At 34.3% G+C, this 20,640-nt stretch overlaps 1 protein-coding gene across 4 annotated transcripts in view; it reads left to right on the top strand.

The window, feature by feature from the left end:
• Window positions 1–20,640, top strand: part of CDK8 (cyclin dependent kinase 8) — a 132,083-nt gene that overhangs the window by 71,553 nt on the left and 39,890 nt on the right. For 3 of the 4 annotated variants that reach the window (XM_054577149.1, XM_054577148.1, XM_054577150.1), the window contains exon 4: window positions 4,557–4,697. In XM_054577149.1, the coding sequence (XP_054433124.1) occupies window positions 4,557–4,697 (141 nt within the window). Of the gene's footprint in view, window positions 1–4,556; window positions 4,698–20,640 lie in introns of those variants that run through there. The other variant, XM_054577151.1, reaches the window with a different exon arrangement.

Raw genomic sequence — 20,640 nt, 5'->3', positions numbered from 1 at the left:
ATTGAATTGGGCCTGTTCTTGTATAGGAAGAATTCTTGTTGGCAGAGAACTCTACTACAAAATTAGATTGGCATAAAAGTAGAGTCTCTTGTGGCGTTGAGTTATTTTGTATTTGTGTGATCTATAATGAGAATATTTTTAGGTATCCAGACTCAAATTTGAAGATTCTCGAAGTCAGGTAATTACAGTTTATCATTTTAGCTAATATAATGAAAAAAGTGATGCTATATTGATAAAAATTGTTATAAACTAAGAATTTAACCATATTTTGTCTAAATAGCTAAAAATACAAACTGCCTCAGTATTTTGCATTTACTAAGAAGATTGATTTTAAAATTTTTATTTATGAAGGTCTTAGGTCAAAATTAACTTCTTTGTTAAATATAACAATTACATTTAAAAAAAATCTATAATGCCACATTGGGAGTAAGACTTTCTGATATGTATATAATGAAAACCTGTAACAGAATAGTGAAAATAATTTTGAAGCACTCACAAAACTTATATCCCGATCAGTTATGTGTAAAGGACATATTAACACAGATTATAATCTAAGAAACAAGTAAACAAATACAAATACTATATTAATTCATTAATAACTACTTCACTACTGTGACTGTATTTTTTCTGACACTTAAAAGTAATAAGGCCTTGTCCTGGCTGGCATGGCTCAGTTGATTGGAGCATTGTCCTGTAACCAAAAGGTTGCGTTTTGATTCCCAGTCAGGGCACATGCCTGGGTTGTGGGTTTGATCCCCCATCAGGACACATATGATCCTTGGATTGATTCTGGTATGGGTGCCTGCTACCTTATAGGCTTGTACAGGAAGCACCTGATCCTGAGCTTCTCTCTTTCATTGATGCTCTTCTCTCTCCATTCCTCTTTCTCTAAAAAGCAATGAAAAATGTCTTTGGGTGAGGATAAAAAAAAAAAAGAGAAGGTTTTTAAATGTTGCACTGTGTTTTGCATATGGGTCTCTATTTGCTAACTTTATTATGCCTATGAATTTATTGAGACAGAAAAGAAAATACAGGGCATGGTAAAAGTAGGTTTATAGTTGTTTATATGGAAAATAATACAATAATTAATAAATAATATAAGAACAAACTCTGTTTTTCACATACAACTGTAAACCTGAATTTGTCCCACCCTGTACACATTCTGATATATAAGGGATTATAATATCCCTGACTCAGTTTCAAAAATCTTCAAAATAGTTTCTTTTTCATTCAGCTGTAGTTTGTAATTGTAAATACAAAATTTTAAACTAAAACTAGCACACATTCCAGTAATATTTACAGTAAATTCACCTTCAAAATATAGTCAAATAGTTTCAAACTCTTTTGCTAATTTTCTGAGTAGCCTCATTTGTATAACTGTAACTTTAGCAGATTTTAGAAACTGAAGCTTATCTGGGTTTCATATGCTTTCAGATTTTTAAGAAATACTTTCACTCTTCTAAATGTGATGTGATTCAGATTGTTTTTATAAATTATTTGGAAAGATTTCAAACGAAATACACATGAAATTTTTGTTTTGTGAAACTGTTGTTCAAGGCTTATGCCAGTTGTAAATATTTTTTCTTTCATTGTTAGCTTTTCTTTTAAAAGAAATCAAATCAAATAAGGATTCTTTCAGTAAAAATTGATGAAATCAGGTGGCCAACATTGAACTGAACACTTAACCTACTCAGCCTAACATGAAATCAGATAATATAATCCCAATTTATGAGGGAATTTCCAGGCTGGTTTATAAACACAATTTGTAGTAAAACATAGCTGAGCATAGGAGATAATAGAATTCACTGGCATGTACTAGAATGCTAGTACATAATATTTAATTTTACATGTAGGTATAATAATTATACTTTTGCAAATTTTACTCCATGTAATATTGCCAGATATGTATAAATAGTCAACACTGGCTTTGTCATCATCTTAGTAATACTCATTTAAGCCAAATAAGTAATTTTAATGTTCATTTTAATGAAAACCAAATGACATTTCAGTTTGCTAAAACCTACTCCTTTATTTGTTTTATTTTCTTATTTTAATTGGAATATTGAATTTGAATGAACTAGAGTGTAAGGCAGCAGAGGGTAACCAAAAAACAGCTGTAGTAAAAGGAGTCATTTAAAAAAATTTCTTAGGTGTTGGTGAAATTTCATGACATGCATACTCCATATTTGTTATATAGCCCTGTAATAAAAATAAAATATAAGAAATGTCTCCACTGTAGTTTTTTGTAGTTATAAAATGTTGGTAAAAAAGTAACTTGTAATTTCCTCAAAAAATTAAACATGGAACTGCCTTATGGCCCAGCAATTTCACTGCTGGGAATATACCCTAAGAATCCAGAAAAATCAATTCAGAAGAGCTTATGCACCTGATGTTCAAAGCAGCACTATTTACAATAACCAAGTGTTGGAAATAGCCTAAGTGCCCATCAGTAGATGAACAGATTAAAAAACTGTGGGTCATTTACATGATGGAATACTATGCAGCAGAAAGAAAGAAGAAGGAATTCCTACCCTTTGTAACAGCATGGATGGAACTGGAGACTGTTACGCTAAGTGAAATAAGCCAGTGGGTGAAAGACAAATACCATATGACATCACTTGTAAGAGGAATCTAATGAACAAAATAAACTAATGAGCAAAACAGAACTAGAGGCATGGAAACAGGGAACAGGCTGACAGCTACCAGAGGAAAGAGAAGATGGGGACATAGTGGAAAGAAGGGGAAGGGACTAGTCAAGGAACATGTATGAATGACTCATGGACATGGACAATGCTGTGGGGATGGACTGTGGGTGCAGAGGTAGGGTGGGACGGAGGAGGGCAAAGGGGGAAAAATTAGGACAACTCTAATAGAATAAACAAAAATTTAAAAAGAAACAGCTTTTGCTCTCTTTGGTTTTATCATTTGTGTACTGTTAAAATCCATTGTTCAATAAATATTTATAAATTTAAAAATAACTTAAAATAATCAAAGCATTAACTGAAGAAATGTATGTGACATCAATTGATTATCTCCCCTCCCCTCCATATGTGTTCCTTTCATCCTTACAAGTTTTTAAAAGACGATGTATTTTAATTTATTTTTATGAAGTGTGAGAGCTACTCAGACCAGATCACATCATTTCTTAGGGCAATTATTATTTTGTTTGCCTGCTCTTAAATACTTTGAAAAAAAAAACTGAGAAGAAAATTAAAATAATGTAATGCTGCTAATAAAATACAGATTAATCATTAGACTATATATGTACTGACTGTATACTTTAGCTTCCCCCCAGATAGTCTTTGCTGTATATTTCTTCTTTGGAAAGTAAAACGCCCTCATTAATCATTAGTTATTCCTTATACATGTTCTGCTTTCTGTATCATAAGAGAATAGGAAGTAAAAAGTTAACCTATAATATTAAATATCTCACCCCTGTTTTAATTATGTTTACTAATTTCAAGACTAATTTATTCACAAATAAAATACTGGTCAAGAGTCTGCTCTCATGCATATTCAATGCTAGGCATATGCCCAGTGGTACCCACAGCACAGTTGACTGCAGCTGACTTTTAGATTTTCTTGCAGTTTAAGAGTGCTTTAATTAAAATGAAGAGAACCTATCAAGAGAGCTTGAAACATTGGATCTTATTTCTGTCAATTTATTTATAAAGGCACACTTATTTATAAAGTGAGTTTTCTGTTTGTAAGGTGGTATTGTGTTTTCCTGGATGTCTGCTAACACTATACTCAAAAGCTTTGATGGATGGTATGAGGTTTTTTGGTTTTTTAAAAATTATTCTTTCATATTTCTAAATATTTCCAGTGCAGCTGGTAGTTTCCATATTATTTCTTTGTATTTCTGTACATTTTATTGAAATATTTTTCCATTTGCTCTCTTTATAACCCATACAACACAAATAGGCACCACATCTATGCTATATCAGCCAGCCAGAAATATCTCTTGAAATTTGTTCTGTTTTTCTTTTCATTTAATCACTACAGAAAAACAAAGATTCTGTTTTGGAAAATTTTCTACCATATAAACAAAGGTTAAGTAGTCTATAAAAGTAATTTTTAATTATATTGTAAAAATAAAATCATTATTTCCTACTTCACTGTGGTAATCATTTATTTTTGAGACACTAGCTTATGCTTAGGAAATTAAATTTTATCTCCAGTTATTAAGAAGTTTATGTTATTTGTTATTCAGCAGAATGAGAAATTGTATTTTTAATATCTTGGGAATCCCTAAGTGTTTCTTTTTCTGTTAGGAAAATATTATACAGGGTCTGGCACAAATAACACCCCCTTTTTATTACATAAAAATTTTTTATTACAAAAGCATTAAGTATGTAATTCTGTAACATAACAATATCACATTCAGCCATACCAGATGACATTTTAGGTGAAATGTTCAAATTGCTGTCAAACTCATGCGAGACATTCATGTACCCTACCAACCACCCTCAAAGGTATTAATTCTGCCTGACCCTGTATATCAAATTATTTTTCTCTCTTTTCTAAGCATCTCATGATATTTTTCTTTCTTTCAGCATATAATCAAGTTTCACAGAGCTTCTAAAGCAAACAAGAAGCCAGTTCAGTTACCTCGAGGAATGGTGAAGTCGTTATTGTATCAGATCCTAGATGGGATTCACTACCTGCATGCTAACTGGGTGTTGCACAGGGATTTGGTAAGTTGATATGTAGTTAGGTTTAAGCTAGAAAGATGCATTTATATTTGGATTATTTTCTAGTTATGTCTAGATATTGATGCTGTATAGGCTTGTAAATCTAAAAGAGGGAGTGGGAGTACTATAGTTTCAAAACATAGCCTGTCTTAATCTTTTTATATAAAGTGTCCTGCTTCTCTGATGTACACTGGCTACCCTCTACTGAAGTGAAGAGGCCAAAGAGGGCGCATTTATTTTCCTAAGCTTTTGTTTTTTCTTAAGCCTATAAATAAAGTATTGGCTTGCTTTATATTGATTATTAGATGCAAGGCACACCCTAGAAATTGACATATTTATGAATAACCTGAAAATAAAACTTGTGGAGCCTACTGCATGCTAAGTTACATGTTGTAAGAGGAGATGTTATGCTACTATGCTAGTAGCAGTCTTATGGCTACTAAGCCTTCATTAATCAAAACGGCACATCATTGAGAAGCCTTGCCATATTAAGGTGCATTAAATTTTAAGAATTTAGAAACTTCGGAAATTGGCTTTTTTATTTTTATTTTACATGGCAGAATAGTCTGTGCCTTTTTTTTACCCATCTAACATGAAATTGTTCATTAAATTGTGCATTGTTCATTAAATCTTAATAGATTTAAGTTATTTAAACCTCAGATTCCCCTTTCTTATTGTATAATGACATTGTTGAGCTTTTGATGTTATTTGTCAAGGAAGTAACTATACATAGTAAGGTTTATAACAGGGCCTTTATTTCAAACAGTTAAAAACACAGTGCTGGAAATTATTTGGTCTCTACTCATGTGTATAGGAAAAAACCCTGTAGACTATGAGGTGAAGCTGATCTGACCTTCATGCAGATATTCTTTCCAAGCTGCTTTATATTTAATTTATTCAATCTCTGGCCTTCAAATCAGGTGTTGCAGTTATTACATTTCATTTATCTTCAATAAATATCCCTGAAATACATTTAATGGTAGTTATTTCATCTCCACTTCTCATACCTAGAAAGCATTTAGACTCAGATCAATAACACATCAGAAACTCGGTTGAAAGAACTTTTTCCTTATGCAAAGTTTGTATTTATTAGAATTAGAATATTTTGTTTACAAATAGTGGATTTACAGAACAGAAATAAGAAATATTTTTAGCCTTTCATAGTTGAAAATTTCAGCTTTTAGGGGGTAGAGCCAACATAGGGAAAATTTATTACTACCTTTAAGCTACTGACCTTTTTTATGATCTCTTAAAAGAATAAAGTCTGTGCTAAAGGTCATTTTTTCCCCCTGTAGAGTTAATTATGTTAAGATGATAATAATGTTTTATTGTAAATTATTTTTTCATCAAAATGTTTATTAGATTAATAAGATGAATACAAACTGATTTTTACACCAGTATAAGTTTTTATGTTAAAATATAATATACTTGAATCACTTACAGTAAATAGTATTAACTATAGTAGTAAAAATAATTATGAAGTCTAATTTTTTTTACCTGTCTTTTGGGAAAGCTTTCTATTGATGTGGCTTTAACAAGTTCTCTTTGACATAGGGATAGTGTAAAATAGGTCATTTCAGTCATCCATTGTTAATGCTGTCCTAAGAGTTGGTAGTCATGGGAGCAGTGCACACAAGGCGCAAGCAATGAAGACCCTAATCTGTAGATGATTTAAAAATAATAATGAAACAGAGTGACAGTAATTTCTGTTGTCACCATATGTCAGCAGTTCTGAATGGTATCAGTGATAAAATATTTATATTCAGCTGAGGCAAACCACTCCCACTCCTCTACCCTTCTTGATATGCCACTGCTATCTGTTTAGTAGTCTCTTTGCCCAATATATTTTCCACACTGCAATATACTGTTTGTCTACTGCTACCTCCTTTGACCTCCCTGTTTGAAGTGAGATTTCCTGTACTGTATGTGTGTGATTTCTTAGTGCTGTTTCTAAACATCTAACCCTTCTGTGCATGGCAAACACACAAGGCCCACTGAAACACAGTATCACTTAAGTGATAACCTCTACCCCTAATCTGTGTCTTAGTGGTTCAAGTGCCTAACTTATAAATTATCCTTCAGTTCCTAAAGGAAAGGTTCATTTTCATGTTTTTATAAAAATGTGCCAACGTTCCTGCCAACTGAAAATTAAATTTCAGTGTTGTGATGTTACATAATTTTTCAGCTATAGCTATATGTAATATAGCTATAATAAAGCATTTTTGCTGAAGAATACTCTTCAGAAGATGTAAAATGTGACTTTGTATGCCGCTCTCAAATATTTGTTACTTGTAGATGAAATATTTACCCAATAAGAACAAATATAATTAATAATTATATTTTTGCTCCTTTTCAGACTGTTTTAGATGAAATGTAGCCATACTGACCCTAACAGATCTACTTAGATTTCTAGTGTTATCAATTGCACCAGTTGTTAAATTGCTGACTTACCACAAGAAACTTCATACTAATTTGAATAATTGACACAGACTCCCTAAAAACACCATTTCAATAATATCCCAAAATGTGAATGAAGATTTCGTTTAATAAAATTGACTTTATTATTGTATTAATAGAAATACTGGTTTGAGATGGTAGGGTTATGAAGTTTTTTTGTTTGATATGTGAAGTTGAACTTTAACAATTTATAATTGTATTTAGTAAATGAAGATTTTATCACTATCAATCATCACATAGTAGCAGACCAGTAATTGGCGTCTGTCATCCTTGATGGGAAACAGATTTAAATTCTGGAATCCTTGTTGGGCTGAAGGTGGTGATAAGTGAATATGTATGGATATTTTAAGGAAAGTGAGTTGGAGAGGAAACACATACAATATGTATTTTTTGTGAGATAATTTAAGAATACAAACTGAATTATTTACTTTTAGAACATTAAAATATCTATGTATAAGTTGGGTGGGCCAGCAGGCTGGAGACCCAAAGGAAGAGTTGCAGCTGACTTCAAAGGCAGTCTGCTGGCAGAATTCCTTCTTTTTTGGGTAGGTCAGTCTTTTTCTGTTAAGCTCTTCAACTGATAGATGAGGCCCACCCACATCATGGAGGACACTCTTCTTTACTCAAAGTTCAATTTAAATGTTAATCTTATCCAAAACTCTTACAGAAACATCCACAATAATTCTTGAGCAAATATCTGGACACCTTGACACAAGAATAGATATATAAAATTACCTTCTTCTATAAATTAGTAACCAGAGGCACCAGTGGAAGTCATGTGGGACAAGTTATTTCAGTTTTTCTTCCTGCCAAGCCACCTGCTTATATAAAATAGGAGTATTGCATTAAGGACTGTGAAGAATTCTTACCTAATATTATAAAGAGGATCAAAATAAGGAAAGGTTTGAAGTCTGTTAGGCTGATTAGATTGAGTTTGGTGGTTTTTCTGAGTCCAGTAAAATAAAAAGATAGGAAACATCCAAATCACATTTGATACCGTTTGTGTAAGAAACCAAGGTTTGATTTGACAGTAATGTCTGAACACTTCTGAAAATGTAGTCCTCCTACATTGAATTAAGAGCACATTGGCAAGATCCAAGATGGCACTGGAATAGGTAGCAGCCACACTCACTTCCTGCCAGAGACAAACTGGAATTACAACTAAATTATAGAACAATCATCCCGAATATCCATCTGAACACTAGTGAAGGGAAGTCTTACAACTAAGAATTTATAGAAAAAGCCACATTGAGATAGTTCAAAACAGGTTGTGCTGGGCCAGTCATAGGCAGCTTCTGCCTGCACCAGAGTGCTTACAAGAGACCCAGAACCACACATGGCCAACTTCAGACAACATCAGAGCAGGATCCAATAAGCTTTACAAGCCGCATATCCAAAGGTAGATCTCGGCAGGCACCAAACCCTGCTGATGTGAATTCTGCTTTATGTGGTCAGCACTTGCACAGCAGCTCTCATGCCATCAGGTCAGGATTCAGCCTGTCATTCAGCCCAAGGGTCAGTCCCAAGCATGGCCCAGCCAATAGCAATCTAGACTCAATTATAAAAGTAGAGCCCACATAACCCACACAAGGAACATTCCAGGAGCACCCAGCTCAGTTAATCAAGGATTGAACCACTGGACCCCACAGGGTACCTACAACATAAGGCCATCGAAAGAAGGGTGGGAATCATAGAAGGTCTATCTAATACTAGAAGACACAATGAGGCAGCCAAAATGGGGAGACAGTAAAACAGGCCCCAAATGGAAGAACAGAAGAAATCTTCAGAAAAAGAGCTAAATGAAATGGAAGCAAGCAATTTCTCAGATACAGAGTTCAAAGTAATGGTTGTAAGGATGCTCAATAGCGTGAAAAAGGAAATAGATACCATAAAAAAGGACTAGTCGGAAATGAAGAATACAACTTCTGAAATGAAGAATATACTGGAAGGAAAAAACAGGTTGGATGCAGCAGAGGACTGAATCTGCAATTTGGAAGACAAGGTAGAAAAAACACCCAATGAGAGCAGCAAAAAGAAGAAAGAATCTTTTAAAAACAAGGATAGTTTAAGGGACCTTTGGGACAACATGAAGCATAACAGCATCCACATGGGAGTACCAGAAAGAGAAGATAGAGAGTGAGCAAGGGATTGAGAGTCTATTGCAGAAATAATTACAGAAAACTTCATAACCTAGTGAAGGAAAGAGGCACACAAGTCCAGAAAGTGCAGAGAGACCCAAACAAGATGAACCCAAATAGGTGCAGAACAAGACACATCATAATTAAAATGGCAAAGATTAAAGCCAAAGAGAGAATCTTAAAAGCTGCAAGAGAAAGCAGTTAGTTACCTACAAGGGTGCTCCTGTAAGACTGTCAGCTGATTTCTTAACAGAAACATTTCAGGCCGGAAGGGATTGGCATGAAATACTTAAAGTGATGAAAAGCAAGGACCTGTAACCAAGACTACCTAGCAAGGCTAACATTTAAAATTGAAGGAGAAATAAAGAGCTTTCCAGACGCGAAAAAGCTAAAGGACTGTGTTGTTTTTTGGGGTTTCTTTTTGCGGGGGGGTTGTTTTTGGTTTTTGGGGTTTTTTTTTCCCCACCTAACCAGCATTACAAGAAATGTTTAAGGACCTGCCTGAAGAAGGGAAGTAGAAACAGAGGAACTTAGTTAAAGGAATAAAATGGCAATAAATATATACGTATCAGTAATCATTTTAAATGTAAATGTCTTAAATGCTCCACTCAGAAGACTTAGAGTAGCTGAACCAATAAGGAAACAAGTCCCATAGATATGCTGTCTGAAGACCAACTTCAGAATGAAAGATACACACAGACTAAAAGTAAAGGGATGAAAAAAGAGATCCCATGCAAATGGAAATGAAATAAAAGCTGGGGTGTTAATATTTATATCTGACAAAATAGGCTTTAAAACAAAGGCTATAGCAAGAGACAATGAAGGACACTACTTGATGATAAAGGTAGTAATCCAACAAGAGGATATGGCACTTGTAAATACTTATGCACTCAACATAGGAGTGCCTACATATTTAAGGCAAATCTTAATGACATAAAGGGAGAGATTAACATTAATACAGTCATAGCTGAAGATTTTAACACCCCATTGACATCAATGGATAGATCTTCCAGACAGAAAATTTATAGGAAACAGAGACATTAAATGACACCCTAGATAAGATGGATTTAAGAGATATTTTCAGAATATTTCGACTCAAAGCAGCAGAATATCCATTCTCTTCAAGTGTGTATAAAACATTTTCTGGTGTAGACCACGTATTAGAACACAAAACAAGTCTCAATAAATTTAAGGAGATTGAAATCGTATCAGACAACTTCTCTGACCATAACAGTATGAAACTAGAACTCAATCACAAGAAAAGAAATTGAAAAACAAAAACACATGGAGGCTAAATAATATGTTACTGAACAGTGAGATCAAGGAAGAAATCAAAGGACACCTTGAACCCTGACCATTGTGGATCATTTGGTTGGAGTGTTATCTCATAAAGGGAAAGGTTGCAGGTTTGATTCTTGGTCAGAGCACATACCTAGATTGTGGGTTCAGCCTCTGGTCAGGGTATGTATGAGAGACAACTGATCTGTTTTTTTCTCTCACATCAGTGTTTCTCTCCTTGTCTCCCTTCCTCCCTTAACCTTTCCCTAAAATCAATGAGCATGTCCTCGGGTGAGCATTAAAAAAAGATACCTTGAAACAAATGAAAAGGAGAATGCAATAATTCAGAATCTGTGGGAGAAAGGGAAAGCAGTCTTATGAGGAAAATTCTTAGCATTACAAGCCTATCTCAAGAAACAAGAACTTTCTCAAGTAATCTAACTTTATACTTGAAGGAACTCGAAAAAGAACACCCCCCCCCAAAAAAAAAGCCCAAAGTGAGTAGAACAAAGGAAATAATAAAGATCAGAGCAGAAATAAATGAAATAGAGTCTAAAAAAAATGCAAAAGATCAATGAAACAGAGCTGCTTCTTTAAAATGATAAAAACAGATTGACCTTAACCAGACTCATCAAGAAAAAGAGAGGATGCAAATAAAGTCAGAAATGAAAGAGAAGTAACAACTGTCACCAAAGAAATATAAAGGATTGAAAGAAAATAATGTGAACAACTATATGCCAGTAAACTGGACGACATGGACAAAATGGATAAATTCCTAGAAACATGCAGTCTTCCAAAACTGAATCAGGAAGAACCAGAGAATCTGACTAGGCAGATCACAACTAGTGATATTGAAGCAGTAATCAAAATACTGCTAACAAAGGATCCGGACCAATGACTTGTTTTGCCATACATTCAAAGAAGAGCTAACACCTATTCTTAAGCTGTTCCAAAAAAATTTAAAAGAAGGGATAACTCCCAAGCTCATTTTATGAGGCCACCATTATCGTAATTCCAAAATTTGATGAAGACAGTAAATTGAAAGAAAGTTACAGGCTAATATCCTTGATGAACATATAGCTAAAATTCTTAACAAAGTATTAGAAAACCAGATCCAGCAATACCTTACAAAGATCATAATCCATGATCAGGTGGGATTTGTTTCAGGGATGCCATATTGGTACAATATCTGCAAATCAATAAACATATACCACATGAAGAAAATGAAAAATAAGAACTGTATGATTATATCAGTAGACACAGAGAAAGCATTTGGTAAAATCTGGCATGCATTTATAAAAATATCAACAAAATGGAAATAGAACATACCTCAACATAACACAGGCTATATATGACAAATCTACTGCCAACATCTTATTATTGGGCAAAAACTACAAACATTTCCCTTAACATGAGGAAGAAGACAGGGATGTCTACTTTCGCCACTCATTCAACATAGTACTGGAAGTCCTAACCACAGCAGTCAGACAAGAAGGAGAAATAAAAGGCATCCAGTTTGGAAAGGAAGAAATAAAATTGTCATTATTTGCAGATGACATACTTTATATAGAAAACCCTAAAGATTTTACCAAAAAACTACTATATCTGATAAATGAATTTAGAAGAATAACAGGATACAAAATAAATATCCAGAAATCAGTTGCATTTTGATATACCAATAATAAACTATTAGAAAGGGAAACTGAGAAAACAACTATGTTCGCAGTTGATTCAAAAAGAATAAAATACTTGTACCTAGGAATAAATCTAACCAAGGATGTAAAAGACCTGTACTTGGAAAATTATAAGACACTGAAGAAAAACATTGAAGCAGATACATGTAAGTAAGTGGAAGCATATACCATGTTCATAGATAGGAAGAACTAACATTTCTAAAATGTACATACCACCCATAGCAATCTATAGTTTCAACCCACTGCCTATCAGGACACTGATGACACATTTCACAGAACTGGAAAAGTATTCCAAAAATTTATATGGAACCACAAACACCCCAAATAGCTAAAGAAATCTTCAGGAAGGAGAACAACATTAGAGGAATTGTGCTACTTGTTCAAACTATACTACAAGGCCATAGTAATCAAAACAGCATGATACTGACATAAAAATAGACTTACAGGTATATGGAACAGAATAGAGAGGCCAGAAATAATCCCACACCTTTGTAGTCAATTAATATTTGACAAAGAAGCTCTGGCTGGTGTGGCTCAGTTGGTTGGAACATTGTCCTGAAACCAAAAAGTTGCAGGTTCGTTACCTGGTCAGGGTACATACCTAGGTTGTGGGTCCAATCCCCAATCCAGGCACGTACAGAAGACAACCAGTCGATGTTTCTGTCTCACATTTATGTTTCTCTCTCTCCCTTTTTCTCTCTAAAAAGCAATAAAAAATAATGTCCTAGGGTGGGGATAAAAATATATTTGACAGAAGAGGCAGAAACACATAGTGGGGTGCAGATAGTCTGTTCCATAAAAGGCGTTGGGAAAATTGGACAGATAAATGCAAAAAAAGTAAAACTAGACCACCTTCTTACAACACACACAAGAATAAAGTCAAAGTGGTTTTAAGACTTAAGTGTTAGAATAGAAAATAGAAAAATCCTAGAAGAAAACATACATGGTAAAACCTTGAACATTTCTCATATTAATATTTTTCCTGACATGTCTCCTTGGGAGGGAAACAAAAGAAAAAATAAGCAAAAGGGACTACATCAAACTGAAATGTTTATGCAGAGCAAAGGCAACCATCAAAAAAAAAAAAAAATGAAAAGACAGCCCACTGAATGGCAGTACATATTCACCAATGATTAAGTGGTGAATATGTGGTTAATGTTCAAAATTTATAAAGAACTTATAAAACTCAACACCAAAAAACCCCAACAATCCAATTAAAAAATGGGCAAAGGGCCTGGATAGGTACTTCTTCAAGGAAGACATACAGATGGCCAATAGATGTATGAAAAAATGCTCAACATCACTATTCATCAGGAGAATGCAAATTAAAACCACAATGAGGTATCACCTGATACCTGTCAGAATGACTGTCATAAATAAATCAACAAACAATAAGTGTGGGCAAGGATGTGGGAAAAAAAAAGGAATCATCACACACTCTTGGTAAGAATGCAGAGTGGTGCAGCCATTGTGGAAAGCTGTGTGGAGTTACCTCAAAAAATTAAAACTGGAACTATCTTATGACCCAGCAATCCACTTCTGGGAATTTATCCAAAGAAACCCAGAACTCTAATTCAAAAGTATATATACACCCTTAAGTTCATTGCAGCATTGTTTACTGTGGCCAAGATTTGGAAGCAGCCCAAATGCCCATCACTAGATGAGTGATAAAAAGCTCTGGTACATTTACACAATGTCATACTAATGGCCATAAAAAAGAAGGAACTCTTACCCTTTGCAACAGTATGGATGGACTTGTAGAGCATTATAAGTGACACAAGCCAGGCAGGAAAGACAATTACCATATGATTTCACTCATGTGGAATCTAATGAGCAAAATAAACTAACAAACAAAATAGAGACAGACTGATAGCAGGCTGGTGATTATTTGGGGGAGGTAGTGGTAGGGGTAGGTGGAAGAGGGGTAGTAGGGATAAAAGGTGATAGAAGGAGACTTGACTTTTGGTGGTAAACATATGATGTATTATACAACTGAACACCCTAAATCTATGTAATTTTATTAACTAATGTCAGACCAATAAATTCAATATAAAAATAAATAAAAAACAATTTGGTAAGGGCATCATGAAAGATTTTCTCTACCAGTGGCTCTGTTGTGACCATTTTGAGGACATCCAGCCAATTCACTGCTTATGTGGCATCTTTCAGAAGAACTTGTTATTTTCTATAAAACTCTCTAAATTCAGTAATGGGTTTTATTTTTGGTGCAGTTTCTGAAGTAAATTCAAGGTCAGTTAATTTTTCTTTTACTAGAAAACATTCTGTGATAAATTTTTTGAATATATTTTATTATGCTATTATAATTGTCTCATTTTCCCCCCTTTGCTCTCCCTCCATCCAATACCCCCATTCCCTCCAGGAATCCTCCCCGCTTGGTTCTTGTCCATGGGTCATGCATATAAGTTCTTTGGCTGCTCTATTTCCTATACTGTTCTGAATATCCCCCTGTCTATTCTGTATCTACCAATTTGTATTTTGTAATCCCTGCACCTTTTCCCCCAATTCCCCCTCCCCCCTCCCAACTGATAACCCTCCAAATGATGTCCATATCTATGATTCTGTTTCTGTTCTGCTTGTTTGCTTAGTTTGTTTTTTAAATTCAGTTGTTGATAGTTGTGAATTTATTGCCATTTTAATGTTCATAGTTTTTATCTTTTTCTTAAATAAGTCCCTTTAACGTTTAATAAAATAATAAAGGTATGGTGATGATGAACTCCTTTAGCTTTACCTTGTCTGTGAGGCACTTTATCTGCCCTTCCATTCTAAATGATAGCCTTGCCGAATACAGTAATCTTGGTTGTAAATCCCTACTTTTCATGACTTTGAATACTTCTTGCCAATCCCTTCTAGCCTGCAAAGTTTCTTTTGAGAAATCAGCTGATAGTCTTATGGAAACACTTTTGTAGGTAACTATCTGCTTTCCTCTTGCTGCTTTTAAGATTCTCTCTTTATCTTTAACCTTTGGCATTTTCATTATGAAGTGCCTTGGTGTGGTCCTCTTTGCATCCCTCTTGTTTGAGACTCTATGTCTATTTTCCTTTGCCAAATTAGGGAAGTTTTCCTTCATTATTTTTTCAAATAAGTTTTCAATTTCTTGCTCTTTCTCTTCTACTTCTGGCACCCCTATGATTTCAATGGTGATGCATTTGAAGTTGTCCCAGAGGCTCCTTAGCCTATCCTCATTTTTTTGAATTCGTTTTTTTTCTTCTTGTTCCGATTGAATGTGGTTTTTTTTTCCCTCATTATGTTCCAAATCATTGATTAGATTCTTGGCTTTGGCCACTCCACTGTTGGTTCCCTGTAAATTTTTCTTTATTTCACTTAATGTAACCTTCATTTCTGTCTGGGTCTTTTCTATGTTGTTGAAGTGCTCAGTGAGTTCCTTGAGCATTCTAATAACCAGTGTTTTGAACTCTGCATCTGATAGATTGCTTATCTCCATTTTGTTTAGTTCTTTTTCTGGAGTTTTGATATGTTCTTTTGATTGGGCCCTATTTCTTTGTCTCCTCCTTTTAGCAGCCTCCCTGTGTTTGTTTCTATCTATTAAGTAGAGCTGCTTTGATCACCTATCTTAGTAGCAACCCCACATTGTTGGAAAGTACACAGGTAAGTTGGATGGAAAGGAGACTTAGGTAATTGTTAAGGCAGGGCAAGTGTGTGAACCAAGTTGATGGAGTCTCCAATATGATGTAGCCGCTCTGTGGCTCTGTGTGGGCGATGGCTCAGAAAGGGAACAGTCCTGCTACCTGGCTTGTAGAGTTTTGTCCAGGAGGAAGCTGTTCCCCAGCACTTGTCCTGATGCCAAACATTTCAGTGTCTCCCCGTATACCACTGATGCCCTTTTAGCTGGTGCCCTGGTCCTGAAGCCCAGAGGGAGTGAGTCTGCCTAAGCCCGTTTTGGGCCCTTTAAGAGGAGACTGCTGAGAATCACTCAGTTTCTTCTGCTGCCCCAAACCCCACTGTTCTTTACAGCCAGAAGTCATAGGGACTTATCTTCCTAGCATTGGAACCCTGGTCTGGGTGGTCTGGTGTGGGGTTGGGATCTCTTGCTCCTCAAGTATCCCTCCTGATTTTTATCCACCACAGGTGGGTGTGGGACAGTTCATTGTGCCTCCACACCCCTCCTCACATTTCCTCATCTCTGCCCCTCCTACAGGTCCCATGAATATGACTTCTTTAATTCCTTGGTTGTCAGACTTCTGTACAGCTCAATTTTCTGATAATTTGTTTTGTAGCCTAATCGTATTTTTGCTGTGGTTGTGTGAGAAAGCAAGCCATGTTTATCTAAGCCTTTTCCTTGACTAGAAGTCTTCCATTCTGTGATAAATTAAAAATTCATAAACACTATCAAATATATATGCATGCTAATATTTGTGAATTGAAGTGAAAACTGATCTTAGAGCCTGGCTCCAATCTTCTTTTCTTCCATCTTCTTATATTTAGTTTTCAGCCAACCTAGAGCTTGCCCCTCCTACCTTCATCTCCAGCATTGAAATTCTCTTCATCCTTTAAAGCTCTGCTCCTACTACTTCATTAATAAAGCCTCCCCCTCACTATATCTGGAAATGAGAATGTTTTACATCTAAAAACCTTTGAATTGCCCATGAGACACTTAGTAGTTTTGTTAATATGTTCTCTATTTGATTATTGGCTCTTGAGGGCAAGGAGTGTGGCTTAATAATTGTATCCCACCCAATGTCTAGCCAAATACATAATAATATATACAATATCACTTATGTTGTTGAATGAATGAACTAGTTAAATTATAAAATAAAGTGGCTTCCACAGTTACTGTCTATAGGTTGTTTCTGATGTTACCTGATGCTTCACCAAATCTCCAGACACCTATGTGTATATACTGTGTTGCATTTTTTTCCTTTTTTCCTGTTCTCTTATCTTTGCTGTGATTTATCATAGTGGAACAGTACAGTTCATACTACAGTTTAATTCTTCATCCTACAGTTTAATTCTTTCAGCAGCCTCCCTCTTTCTACCTAAAAGGACTCTGCTGTTACCAGTTAGTTCAGAGACCATTCAGTTAATGATATTGATCTGTTAGTCTCTTTTTTCAAACTTGCTCTACCCAATATTTTTGTTCCACCCAGTGAAATCTCTTTCCTGACCCTTAGCTTATGTATTCTGATGTTCTCTTTATGTCATTAATTTTTCAATTATTTTCTTTAATCTTAAGATTAGAACATCTCCATCATTGTTCATATACATCCCTTTTTTCCAAAAACACCTTAAAGTATCTTCTGTGTAAATTATTCTTTAATTGTAGATAAGGGGGCATTGCCTAACTTCTCCTAAACATACCAGCTGTTCTGAATTTGCAACTCTCATATTTCACTTTTATACAGCAGCCGATCAGTTAATTCATCACTAGTCATAATGGAAATAATTTCTAGCAAATAGTTGTTCATTTTTAATTTATTAGTGCATTCAGTGTTGGCTGAATTTTATGCTTTTTGTTTAAAATAGTCATGCCACCGTATCAGGAAGACCATAGAAATGGTTTACACTTAAATCAGACTCTAAGTATTAAACACTGGGACTTTTGACCTGTTTTCTAAGGAATTAATAGAAAGTAAAGTAGTATTTAATATGACTAGCCTGTTTGCCATTAATTTTTGTTATTGTATATATCAAGTCCTCATATGGTCATTAATGGGTTCTACTTTTTTAAATATCTGGTATCCAAAATTTTGTTTTAATTATTACATTAATGATTTTATCATAGTGATAGTTAACTTGGAACTGCCAGACACATAGGGTTGTATTTTTACCCTATTGCACTAAGTGGAGTATAATATGAAGTGAGATACATAAACTTGCATCATAATTTTTTTTCATTCGAGATTAATTTTAAGGTGGTATATGAAATTTGGAGTGTTTTGTAGTGTTGCAACTATTTGCTGCTTGGTCACTCCTGCCCTAAACCAGTTCAAAGTAGTTTTTTATGTCATAGTAAAATTTCCTAGAAAATAAATCTCTTCAGAGATTTCCCTTGGTAGTATCCCAGTGAGGATGTGCTGCTGTAAGTAGTATATGATGTGAAGTATAAAATATCCCAGGGGACACTGCTAAACATATTTAAAAGATGCTGGAACTATTTCAAAGCTTTAATCTGACTTATTTTCTTATCAACCTGATAGTGCTGCTGCCCTGCAGTTTATTTTAATTATAGTAGGTAACTTGGAATCACTTGAGGGGGCTTTAACTGTCTTTGGTGAAGGATGTTCTGGTTTCCTAGCAACCATTAAATTAAATAAGATCGAACTCTCAGAAGTGAGCCATTGACTAAAACTTAATTTCATAGGGCCTATTTTGTCCAGGCATGTTATTATGTATTGATGGTAGCATGATGAATTATTGCAGTATTTTGGAACTGATTTTTTTATGTTTGAGTCAAAGATTGCCTTATTTGTTTATTAGTTTTGTTTACTAATACCAGTGTTTCCTCATGATTAAATTTTTTTGTTTATGGTGCATTTTCTTACTGTCTGCTGAACTGTACAACTGGTAAGTGGAAAAACTGAGCAACATAGAGGTTAAATGACTTAATTCTAGTGACTTGAAGAACCATACCAAAGCTGGACTACTAAACTGAGGGATTTTTCCTCAAGGTCAGTGATTTTTAAATTGCAGATTGTAAGCCATAAGTGAGTCAAGAAATCACACAACACAACCAACCTTTTAATTTATTTATTTATAGAGAAAATATCAGAGTTTATTGTATGCATTAAGGACAATTATTGTTTCATGAAGCTTCTGTTTAATTACATATGTTTATATGTGGACATGGTCATGTAATATTAAATGATTTTCTTTCTGTGGGTTGTGTTCAAGAAGGTTTGAAAGGTGCTACACTAGACACTTTCCCAAAAGGTATTTGATACTGTTAGGAGAAGACAACATCAAGGAATAAACTGAGTCATATCTTTAAAAAGACTTAGTATTGTAAGTAGTTATTGTTTTATCCAAACTTCTTGACATTTATAAAGTCATTTTGAATAAAGCTGTTTATGGAGTATATTTTTCTAAGTAGAGTTTATATATGAATGGGAGAATTTCAGGCAAGTTCCATTTTCTTCCTTTACTACCTTTTCAAATTGGATAGTTTGCAGTTAACATTAAGAGTTACATTCAGGAAAGAAAAGTTTCATATGGACCATAAAACTGAGGAAAATGCCTATTTAGCCTATTATTAAAGTTTACATATAATATTCAATGTAGTTTAGTGTATTTTATGTTAGAGGATTGTTACTATTAAAAATAAAAGGCCATGCATACACTTTCTTTCTGCCTAAGAAAATGGGCCATTAAATTCTTTGGTGGGGGTGTGGGGGTGAGCCCAAGCAGAAAGCACGTAAGGTTATCCATACAGTCCATATAGTGCAAAGATGAAGCAATGAAGTAACTCAACAGTTGGAAAGAAAGGAACCTGCATTCTCTGCCTGTGTTTATGTCATGCCCCTTCTCTATGCTTTAGCTTCCTTGAAGTGAGTGTTGGGAACCTATTAAGCATGTTTCTTTAAAACACATCTGGAAGAAAAAATGCTTTGTAATTACCAGATTTAATCATTGCTTATTACTTTGATTTGCTTCATTTATTGGCAACTCCTGGGATTAAGTCTAATTTTCTTGTTTAATTGTGTATTTAGTAAAACAAGATCACATCCATAAAATTTAGGCTTTAGGTTTTATTGATAACAACTAATTAAGGCAACCTTAAATGAGGTTTGCATTAATTTTGCTAACATGAGTGTCGTACTTATTCTAGAGTATGTTTACTTAAATGACCAATTGGGTAGTTTTCCTTCTTGAAAGTATCTAATTGTAAACAATCCATTTAGTTTCTTGATAAATGATACATTGACTAAATTTTGATAGTGATATTGAGCATACACAATGTACTGTATTTATATTATTTGTAAATAACAAAAAGTGGGCCACTTAATCTTACTAAATGGCACAACTGCAAATATCATACATGTTTATATGGGAAGATTACAAGTTGATAATAAAAATATTATGTTATTTGTTTTGCATATTGCTTCTAGTCTGCTTTTCCTTAAATTCTGAATGAGTCTTTCAGACACTCTCTGCGCAATGCTAGAATCTTTTTAGTAAAATTTCACCAATCAAGAATGGTTTTTTAAATAAGCTCATCAAGAAAAATAGAGTTTAACACATTATTTTTGGGTGATCCTGAAAATTAAGTAGAAGTAGATGATTATTTGAGTGGTTGTAAGTCAGATATATCTTTTCTGTATTTTAACATAATTGATGTTATACCTCTTTATGTAATTTACATAACTGCTACCATTTTTATCAAGAAAACTTACTATCATCCAG

Source organism: Pteronotus mesoamericanus, unplaced genomic scaffold (assembly GCF_021234165.1).
Source record: "Pteronotus mesoamericanus isolate MK-2021 breed Mesoamerican mustached bat unplaced genomic scaffold, CSHL_Meso_final contig_41, whole genome shotgun sequence".
Taxonomy (NCBI): domain Eukaryota; kingdom Metazoa; phylum Chordata; class Mammalia; order Chiroptera; family Mormoopidae; genus Pteronotus; species Pteronotus mesoamericanus.
Note: the sequence above shows the minus strand (reverse complement) of the source record. Positions and strands in the feature narration are given on the sequence as shown.